This window comes from Megalopta genalis, chromosome 10, assembly GCF_051020955.1.
Source record: "Megalopta genalis isolate 19385.01 chromosome 10, iyMegGena1_principal, whole genome shotgun sequence".
NCBI classification, from domain to species: Eukaryota; Metazoa; Arthropoda; class Insecta; order Hymenoptera; family Halictidae; genus Megalopta; species Megalopta genalis.
Genome location: NC_135022.1, coordinates 9760074 through 9770666, shown reverse-complemented (window position 1 = coordinate 9770666; position 10593 = coordinate 9760074). Strand labels below are relative to the sequence as shown.

Here is a 10593-nt window from a genome sequence, read left to right as displayed (position 1 = left end):
CGACAACACGAAAATACATACATATATGAACATACATATAAAGTACATATGTACATACGTACAAGTATACATATGGGTCGTAAATATTTCTGTTGCTTGAAATTCGATTATAAAGGACAGCGATCACCTTGAATATCATTTTATTTATTCCAAAACATGATATGTAATAACGGCCTAAAGTTTGTACGTATACAAATAACAAATAATATATCAAAATGTTTCATAATTACTTTTTAAAACAAGGCGCAAAATATTATGTCGAAGCACAATGTTAACTTTGACCAATTTTTGATTTAAATAATCGAGAGTATCGATAATCAGTATCGATATCTTGGACTTTTAAAAAAATCGGAAAGTATAAGATGTCCTTTGGAAGGGGCGAGAGACGGTGGCCGAGAGGCACACATCAAAATGGCCGCATTTTAGTCTACAGACGATTTTTCTTTACTGTTTGCCAATAGCCGTGTAAAGGGCCTGGCAGTGTTCCCCAAAGTGGCAGATCTGTTTCGCTGGAAATTTCACTGTTGAATAACTTGAAAATTTTCGTGAAATAGAGCAAACTTCGGTAAGAAAATTTGACCGCATAGTTCCACTGCCAAATAGCCGGGCCAAGCCCATTGTCTATTGACTGATTCGTTCGAAGAAAAGAAATGCATTTTATCTAGTCAACATTATCGTATTTCTTAACTGCTGACAAATTTCTTAAGTTTTCGTCGTAACCTAAATAGTACATGTATTCAACGATACTGTCAAACAAATTCGAAACTTAGTCACTGTCTTTAGAATTCTAAAATCCCAGCTTACACTATGTTAATTTACATTAAGTGGTTGGATTTATTCTTCAACCAAAAGTATGATTCGAACGAACCATTATTGTTAATCTTTAATTATCGTACGTAAATATTTAAGCTTTCCATATAAATATTAATTTATGTAAGTTGTGTTTATTTATGTCAATTGCGTTTTTTATCCGCAATCTATTTGATATTGTATTTTAATTTCAGGTTCTGCATAACTTTTTATACAATGATACGTCATCAACATCATACAATGCAAAACCAACTACGAGATCATAATAGGTTTGTAATGATTCTTATTACTGCATATTTTAACCCTTGATCGATATTCAGTCTTCTGTTAGATATAACGGAGATATGTGTTCTGTCTCCTTTCTTCTAGAATGGGAGGTCCGATGCGACCTATGCAACAGGCTAACATGGCCCCTTTACACCAGCCTCAGCATCCGTTACCGCATCGGAATCCACATCAACAAATACTGTCCATGCCCCCCCATCAACAACATATTCATCACATACAACATCCTGGTCCACCACATGGAAATCCACGGCAACCAATGTTGATGGGCATGAATGCACACAATACAAGCGGTATTAATAGATGATTTTAATTGTAATTCTGTACATTCTGAAACAGTGCTTGCCTAAATATAATTATATTACTTTGTAGGCACCATGGTTAGCGTCAGTTTAAAAGACCAAGCGAACACTGTCTCTGTGACTCTACAAAATCCAAATGTGCAACCACCGCAATATCCGCAGCAAAATACACAACAGAATCCTCCTTCGCAACAACACGTGCCACAACCACAACCCATAGAACAAAATAAACAGACCACAAATGAAACCAATAATGGAGAGTCCAGAGAGCAGAGTCCACCTACCCAAAATCACGTTAACGTGACTGATCCAGCTTTGGCAAACATGAAAGAAAAAACACCAATGTGCTTATTGAATGAGTTAGCACGTTTTAATAAGATTCAGCACCAATATAGGTTGACTAACGAACAAGGACCAGCGCACAAGAAACGATTCACGGTAACCCTGAAACTCGGCCAAGAGGAATACATTGCCGAAGGTCCTAGTATAAAGAAAGCTCAGCATAGTGCTGCTACAGAAGCGTTAAACAAGACCTGGTATCAACGGCCTCCACCAAAACCTACAAAGGCGATGAGAGTAGCACATCCAGAAAAATGGTTCAGTGGTTCTGGTAGTTGCATAGTATATTTTAAACATTCTAGAGCAAGATGCAAAAATCAGTGCTGTAATATGTATCAACTATGAACGGCACTGATATGAATGATTTGAAGTATTACAGAGAATTCTTTTGCAGGGAATTTGCCACCAACCGTCGAGTTAAATGCTTTGGCTATGAAAAGAGGAGAACCCACTGTTTATACCATTAGACAGGCTCCCCCAGCAGGGTTACAGCAATATGTTACGCACGGTCTAGGACACTTTCCCCGCATATTTAATCCACGTTTTCCTACGTATAATCGTAGTTTCCATGCAGAACCTCAATTGTATTTTATATCTTTAAAAGTAACTGAATACCCGATTGTTATTGAAATTCTGTTGTAAAAACGTGTAGCATGCATTAAACGTCCAAATTTACAGGTAGGAGAACGCGAATTCATTGGTAGGGGTCTGACAGGTCAAGCAGCACGTCATGACGCAGCAAGTAAAGCTTTAGAACAGTTGCGTCAATTACCATTACCAGAAGTAGCGAATACTTGTAGCACGGGCGAGAACGGTACTATAGGCGATGCCAAAGACCCCATCGCCGAATTGAAAAGTCCTGTATCGTTGGTTCACGAGAGGGCATTGAAACGTGGTTTACCTGTTAGTTTCGAAGTTGTATCTGAAATCGGTAAGCCTCATATTCGGACATTTAAAACACAATGTACTATCGGAGACAAAGTTACGTTTGGAGAAGGACCCTCAAAGAAGGTAAGTTGTACATATGGTATATTCACCAGTAAAACATCAGTATTTTCAATATTGCAATATTGCTAATATTTTATGGTCTATCATCCTTTAGGTATCGAAAAGACATGCAGCCGAGTTTATGCTGGAAGAACTGAATCGTTTGCCTCCGTTGCCCGAAACTATACAAAATCGTCCGATGCGAGTAAAGCGCAAATCGACAACGACAAAGAAAAAATCACGAAATTTAATAAAAGTTTATCAAGAGCCACGATCCGAGTCTGAAGCTGCGGAGAAAGTAAATCCAATCTCACGATTGGTTCAAATTCAGCAAGCTAAACGAGAAAAAGAGCCCGTCTATAATTTAATTGAAGAGAAAGGCGGCCCAAGACGAAGAGAATTCGTCATGGAAGTTACTATGGGTCAGCATTCCGCTCAAGGAATGGGTCCTAATAAAAAGCTAGCTAAACGAGCCGCGGCGGAAGCTCTTTTGACTCAATTAGGATACAGTAAACCACAGCCAACAAAACCATCGATAAAAACAGGAGAAAATGAGAACACTGAATCAAAGCCTAGGAAAGTTACCTTTTTGGAAGATGAACAGATCAATGAAACCCCATCTCATCCAGTTGGAGGTAAGACAATAAAATTGAAAAATCAGGTATAGCCAAGCACTGCCCTTGCGATCAAAAGAGCCAAAGATAGGTAGGTATTAAGAGAAAAATGCGGCGGGGAAATCTAATAGAGTAGTAGGGATATCGTGTGAAAGCAAACTTGCTTTGTCATTCACACGGCTTTGGCTTTACAGTCACTGATGAAATCGGTTTGGACGTACCTAATGTACAATATTCGTCGTGCGTGAGTATTTTGAAAAATCTTTGTCAATTGTGATCAGGAACGATTGGACGTCAGTTAGTACCTGGACTTTTGTTGGTGGACGGAGGTCAAGAATCGAAATTGGGTAGCGGACCTAGTGTACAAATTGTTGCCGAAGAACTGCGAGGACAACAACAACAAAACCCAGCTACAGTTTCTCCTAAAGATCAATTAATGTATCTGTCTCAATTATTGGAGTTCAGTGTGGAATTCAACGATTTTCCTAAGGTATAATATATTGGTTCGTATATATAAAAATATGTACGCGTGATTGCAATAGTTTTCAAAACTTCTAGGGTGCAGTAAATAAAGAATATCTATCACTGGTGACGTTGAGTACAGACCCACCGCAAGTTTGTCATGGCAATGGGCCGACAAGGAACGCGAGCCGTAATCAAGCGGCATTGAAAGCTTTACGCACTTTAAGCAAGCTGGGTCTTGACAATGCATCCAATCCGCAAACAAAAAAAGATAAAGGTGCGTCCGGGGATGGAATTCATATTAGCATTCAAGTTAAAAACAATATAATGGATGGAACTATCGATAAGTAATCATATAGTGTCTAAGGCTTATCTAACGTATCTTTAATTTACATTGCCGTTTTAAGGCATTGCAAAGGAAAGCTAACTTATTCATAGAAATTTTCACAAATCATGGATAAGAAAAAGGCACGTTTTAAAATGATCTTAGAAAAGCGCGTGATTTTATTATAGGTTTAATATTAATATAGACAATTAATATTAGACCTTGATACTTTGAATTGTATCGTGGAATTCTCAAGATTAATAATTTGATTTACGCGTATACATACAAACATACTTGAGTGGTCGATTACATTTATTATTATTATTATCATAATTATCATACATCATCTCAATATCATTGTCATCTTCATCGTCATTATCACCACGATTGTCATCATCATCATCATTATCACTACCACCGCCATCATCATCATCGTCATTATTATTATTACTATTATTATTATTCTAATTATTAATTATAATACTATCTTGCTAATTTTATGTAATCAGAATTGCAGATTTTCGTTTTTATTAGTGTGCACCGTTGCTTTTAGTCTTCCTAAATTATATTTTTGTATGTAGCACCATAATCAATACGTTTTGCTTTTTATTAATATATTTACGTGTAATTACAGTTGTTGAATGAACTCTAATCGACGGGAAATGATACTTCTTGGTCAGTCTCTCTGGGCCTTATTACACGATAACTTCAAACATTGAATCACCGATGACTCGGTCTTCGCATATTACGCCATTACGTCTTTAACATAATGGACCGCGTATTTGGAAGATCAATAGCTTTTACGGAGGATCAGTCTTTTGCAGTGCCTTAATCGCGTCAGGAAAATTGCTCAAGCACCAATAACCACTCAAGTTATTAATGAGATAAAAAGAGAGAGAGAGAGAGAGCGCATGCAGAAATGTAATTTGTTTTACAAGTGGCCAGAAACGAGCATTCGCAGCAGCGTCTCCAACAGATTTTTGCGACCATCTTGAAGCTTAAATGGTACTAAAGCGTCGGATCTACATTCGATATGGGGCGATTACGTATCGAATGACATCATTTATATTACAGTTTTTTTCTACGCTTGTAGAACTACGGTATGGTACCTCGAGAGAGAAAGAAAGAGAGGAAGAGAAACATAAGAATTCTTATTGGTGCTTGATCAAGATTGTGATCCTAACAGTGTACATCGACTCTACTATATTTATTATAACAATTACGTTGATAGGACCACAATCGGTAAACACGAGTCGTCGCATAGACGTCATAACCGAATGAATAAAATGATCATACTCCAGAGAGTCATGGTTTATGATCATTAGAACATTGTAGAAACATTTAAGCGAGAAGAATATTGAAATCTGAGATGAAATGCGGCCATCTCTTAATTTCTCTATTTAATCCTTAGCTTTCTCATTCTTCCGCGAATAGAATGTCTGTTATGTCTTATTACCTGATATCAGCGCATTCGAATCGGTGAAATACTGCATTTGGTTCGTGGATTTTCGTGTACATAAGTTCAAAAAGAAATTTGAAAAAGATAGATGAGTTTGATCAGAATTTTCATTTTGTTGAACGAAACGCAGTTCTTTTCAATCACGATTATCCTGAAAATGTACATAACGGTCTACAGTAACTTCCATTAATATTCGGACACTTTTTAAAACTGCATCAAATAATTTGAATTTTTTTTAGATGATATAGGGACTAACATACTAGATAATGACTAAATTACTTTATTACAATTTTGTTATTACTTGTTATGACAAAACAAACTAAAAAATTTTGTTTTTTTTTTAACTTTTTTATCTGAGCTTATAACGAAAGTTTAAAAAATGCGTTTTGTAGATCTTGATAAGTTGTATGCATGATGAAAATTTCATTGAAATCGGTTAACGCAAAGACAAGTTGCAAGCATTAAAAGATTTTAAAAACTGCAGATTTCTCGCGCTTATTGATCGGAAATGTCAAAAATCGGAACAAAACTGCAATTTTTGTGATCTTCAATTGTTTAACAGCTCATACCAAAGTCAACTGATTTCGATGAAATTTTCAACATGCATATAAATTATCGAGATCAACGAAACGCATTTCTTAAATTTTCGTTATAGGCTCAGGAAAAAAAAGTTAAAAAATGAGAGTATTTATTTTCTTTTATCATTCTAAGCAATAACAAAATTTTAGAAGAAGCTTTCTAGTAATTGTCTAGTAAACTGATCCCTTTATTATCTAAACAAAAATTCAAGTCGTTTAGTGTAGTTCTAAGAAAGTTATTACGTTTCAAAAGTTATGCGAATATTAATGGGAATCATTGTAAGTAACACGAAGCGCGCATCTTCGATACGAAATTTAACATGTCAGAACATGTCAGAGAGTTACGTGCTTCAAGCGTCTCCAATCGAATGAAAGCTCTCATTCCTGTTTTAGTTTTAATTGCTAAGACTACCAAACCTTTGGTAATTCATTGGAGACTCTTCAACGTACTCAATAAACTCTGCACTCGTTTCTGTTCAGTTTTGTAGAATTGAAGAAAGGTAATGTGATATATTCATATATGATTGCCCCAATTTGCTTTTTTGTGGGGCCTAGAAGCACTCTGGGGTTATAATATTCGTGTTCCGTGAGGTATTGAGAAGTAAAGGACATTCAAATTTTCGTACATCCGTTATCCACTAAGAAAACCTGATTTGATTCTGGATGTATCGGAAATTGTAGTAGGAAATGGTAATAATTCAAAATTTGTCCCGTTACGTCATAATCGCGATCAAAGATACATTTTATCGCGGACTCATCGCGATGGTACGCAACGTAACGATATACTTGAAGCGTCATGAATTTTGTCTTATTGCCAAGATTAATTTTTAACGATATTAAGGCAACGATTAAGAAAAAAGAAGAAAAAGATATAATAATGAATGAAGATAACGTCGAGAGATCATCAACCTTGATCGCGTATCTTTGTCTAATGGTGAAAGATAAATACGACGTTACAGTTCGTGCCGAAGACTTATCTTATATTCATTATTTGCATAAATCTATTTGAAAGATATCTCGAATGTTATTCGACGATAATGAAAACAGAACAAAATGAGAGACAGCAGCGGTATTATTCGATTGCGGAATTCATGATGTATGTCCATGATCGATTCTTCTTTTATGATCTGCAACGCAACTCCGTATTAATGGAGCTCTATTAAAGAAGAAACGAGAAAAATTGTAGAGTTCAAAATAAAAAATGACCCGCGTAAATGAGAATTCTAGTTTTCAAATTACGAGTTGAAGAAATGTTACTTGTGCGACGAGCAAGTTCGTATAATTAACGATACGTTCACCCTACGAGTAATAGCTCGAGTCGAATTAGAAAACGGCATTAACTTCATTTCCCATATGTTCTTCTTTTTACAAGGGTCGTTTCATTTTGAACTCGTTATCGCTTGTACATTATTTATGAAATTCTTTTTTCTGATTAAGGCAATCTTTCGTATTACCTTGCGCGCGATAATTTACAAAATTATTTATATAAATAGATAACTCGAGGACGAGATAATGAATGTTCCTTTTTCCGAGATATCGCTTCATAGATGGGCCTTCCTTCTTCCCGTAGGATTCACTGTTCCAACAATGGAAGAAAAGAGAACGAAGGAAACGATTTCGCGTGTGTGTTAAAACGTCTCTTTCCTTATTTTTGTTTTCTTTCATCTGATTAGATTTCGAACGAATAATAATGTTCATAGACGAAATGTGAATCTTGCGAAAAGCGTACCCCACCCCTTCCCCGTTGCAGGACCTATTTTATCCGCGTAAACTATAATACAATAGTTAGTCGTAATAATAAGCAAATAAAGTATTAATTACTAAGCTGTACGAAGTGGAACTATCTCAAAGGAATAAAAAGGATGAAGCCAATTTCGAGAAACGTTGCAGATACATTAGAAATAAACTTTTTTTGTTTTCTTCTTTTTCTGTTATATCTGTAACTGTCGGGCAGCGATGATATCAACGCTGAAAATTGTACGCTTATTTATAACCGTATTATGAATTACCAATTAATAATAATGTATATTATGTTTTCGGTCTCAAGAATTATAATTTTTATGCGAACTATAGCAATTTAATGATTTCTGTTAAAAAATGGGAAATTTTTGTGAACTTGTACTGATAACAAAGAAATCGTTTCAGCAAAAGTAAAAAAAAAAAGACTAATCTAATTACCAGAAAGATTTTGTGACGAAGGATTGTACGTTAGTGTCTTTGTTGAACAAGGAAATCACGATTTATACACAAACCACACACACACACAACACTCTCATTGTTTACAGACAATGGAAATTGTGCTTGTTTTGTTTTATGTATGTTTGTAGTCGGTTTTTTTGAGTTTTTCTTATTCATTCCTCGAGAGACTACAGTTGCAAAATGTGATTTTCAATAACATAGAATGAAAACAAAAACCAAGATAACGATATTACTGAAGAAACTAAAAGAGTAGCAGTATATGACAGTGAAGATTTTACACTGATAAAGTTTTTTATTGCCGAGGAATCGTCAACTCCGTTTTAAAAGAAAAAAAAAAATACTGGTTTAATACGTAGACGTCTATCACTTATTTAAATATTATCGGTTTGTATTTGACATCAATAAACGATTGTAAAAACGTTCATGTTCGTGTGGTATTCATCTTACCAATTCCTCGACGTTTTCATCGATTTAAAATCTTCGATATTTTCATAGGGAATTCGAGACTATCGATTTTCAATGTTCTTGCGAATCTCACGGCAACATTGATCAAACAGAAATTGTATAGGTTATGTTCATCGGCAAAGTTATTTCGGAGAATCAAATTTCTGAAAAAAAATAATAAGTTACAATGAAAATGTACGCGTTTATTAAACAGTGTTAAACGTTATATAGATTCATTGTCCCGGAATAGAAATGATTCGAAATGTATAACTTGTCGATAAGTGTTAGTGTTGTAAAATGAAGGGAGGTTAAGTTGTACATAAATACCACGGAGTGCACAAAATTTCTTTGGAAACGTATCCATCCAATTTATAGTAGTTTGAAAGGAAAAATTTGGGAAAAAGCAACATTTACGTTAAAAACGGAAAATGTTTAAGAATACATTCCAAAGTGGATTTTTATCAATCTTGTATAGTATCGGTAGCAAACCGTTACAGATTTGGGATAAGAAAGTAAGAAATGGTCATATAAAGAGAATAACGGATAATGATATACAAAGTTTAGTACTCGAAATATTGGGTAGTAACGTTAGCACAACGTATATCACGTGTCCAGCAGATCCCAGGAAAACTTTGGGCATCAAATTGCCGTTCTTAGTAATGATCATCAAAAATCTGAAAAAGTACTTTACATTTGAAGTTCAGGTAAGATACAAAAATCAAATGATCTTTTAAGGTTTTATCATTGATTTACAAATTTCATCAAATTAGTTTATTTTAGGTAATCGATGATAAGAATGTACGCCGTAGATTTCGAGCTAGCAATTATCAATCTACTACCAGAGTGAAACCCTTTATTTGCACTATGCCGATGAGACTGGACGATGGATGGAATCAAATTCAATTCAATTTAGCAGACTTTACTAGACGCGCGTATGGAACAAACTATGTGGAAACATTGAGAATTCAAATCCATGCCAATTGTAGAATAAGAAGGGTATACTTCTCGGATAGATTATATTCGGAAGACGAATTACCTGCGGAATTTAAATTATTCTTACCTATACAGAATAAAGCAAAGTGTTAAATTAAGAGTATATTTATAATTTTGTACGTTGGATTGAATGGAAGAACTAGAATGCACAATTGATAGTTATAAACTGATCGCATTTGTGACATGGATTTAGAGTTTAAATTGATCAAATAAATATATATACACTTTGTACTTTGACAAATATATTCATTCCATACGCCATGACAATATTCTATGACAATAATTGTGAAGGTAATTATATATATTTCATGAAATATACTTCCTCAAGAAAAGAATTTCTTAGCATTCAAACGAGATATACATTTATTTAGCTATACTATTTATCGTAGTTTTGTTTTAATATTAAAATCAATATAGGTTAATTGATTAAATATTTTTACAAATGATTGTGGCAATCTAAAATCATAATCAAGATTAAAAATTAGTTACATTAGGTTATAAATCGTTTGATAGACCATTAACCATAATTTAGTATTTTTAAAATGAAAAGAAGTTGATTATGTTAAATCTTTTGATAGTTCATGTAAATCAACTTTACATAGATAAGTAATATACTTCTAATTAATAATTATTCTGGCTGATTGATAAAGATATGTATAAAATTGAACGTTAAAAAATACACGGAACGTGAAGGAACGTTAAAACTTGAGAGGACAAGGTATTGTTCGTATATACCGAAAGAATGTATTAATTGCTAATTATTAAGTATTGATTTTTTTTAAATGGGGCCGTAGCA

The 10593-nt window shown here is 34.4% G+C and overlaps 2 protein-coding genes across 3 annotated transcripts; both read left to right on the top strand.

Annotated features, from left to right (window-relative positions):
* The first annotated feature begins 376 nt into the window (after nucleotides 1-376).
* stau (double-stranded RNA-binding protein Staufen) lies at nucleotides 377-8782 on the top strand. Of its 2 annotated transcripts, XM_033475517.2 has the most exons (10): nucleotides 377-565; nucleotides 1005-1079; nucleotides 1180-1388; nucleotides 1468-2007; nucleotides 2131-2339; nucleotides 2415-2747; nucleotides 2839-3358; nucleotides 3619-3827; nucleotides 3896-4076; nucleotides 4759-8782. In XM_033475517.2, the coding sequence occupies exons 2-10, from the start codon at nucleotides 1027-1029 to the stop codon at nucleotides 4767-4769; spliced, it is 2265 nt and encodes a 754-aa protein (XP_033331408.1). In that variant the 5' UTR covers nucleotides 377-565; nucleotides 1005-1026; the 3' UTR covers nucleotides 4770-8782. The 2 variants fall into 2 exon arrangements, with proteins under 2 accessions (XP_033331408.1, XP_033331407.1); XM_033475516.2 differs by having other exon boundaries at nucleotides 3896-8782.
* A 119-nt stretch (nucleotides 8783-8901) lies between these two features.
* Bug22 (cilia- and flagella-associated protein 20) lies at nucleotides 8902-10028 on the top strand. Its single transcript, XM_033475515.2, has 2 exons — nucleotides 8902-9508; nucleotides 9585-10028. The coding sequence occupies exons 1-2, from the start codon at nucleotides 9233-9235 to the stop codon at nucleotides 9888-9890; spliced, it is 582 nt and encodes a 193-aa protein (XP_033331406.1). The 5' UTR covers nucleotides 8902-9232; the 3' UTR covers nucleotides 9891-10028.
* Nucleotides 10029-10593: the final 565 nt, after the last annotated feature.

What these genes read in the sequence shown, in the direction of transcription:
- stau (XM_033475516.2), top strand. Translation starts at nt 1,027, where the DNA reads ATGATACGTCATCAACATCATACAATGCAAAACCAACTACGAGATCAT. An exon ending in CCCATCTCATCCAGTTGGAG is followed by an intron (nt 3,359 to 3,618) that starts GTAAGACAATAA and finishes AATTGTGATCAG; the next exon opens with GAACGATTGGACGTCAGTTA. An exon ending in AATTCAACGATTTTCCTAAG is followed by an intron (nt 3,828 to 3,895) that starts GTATAATATATT and finishes CAAAACTTCTAG; the next exon opens with GGTGCAGTAAATAAAGAATA.
- Bug22 (XM_033475515.2), top strand. Translation starts at nt 9,233, where the DNA reads ATGTTTAAGAATACATTCCAAAGTGGATTTTTATCAATCTTGTATAGT. An exon ending in ACTTTACATTTGAAGTTCAG is followed by an intron (nt 9,509 to 9,584) that starts GTAAGATACAAA and finishes AGTTTATTTTAG; the next exon opens with GTAATCGATGATAAGAATGT.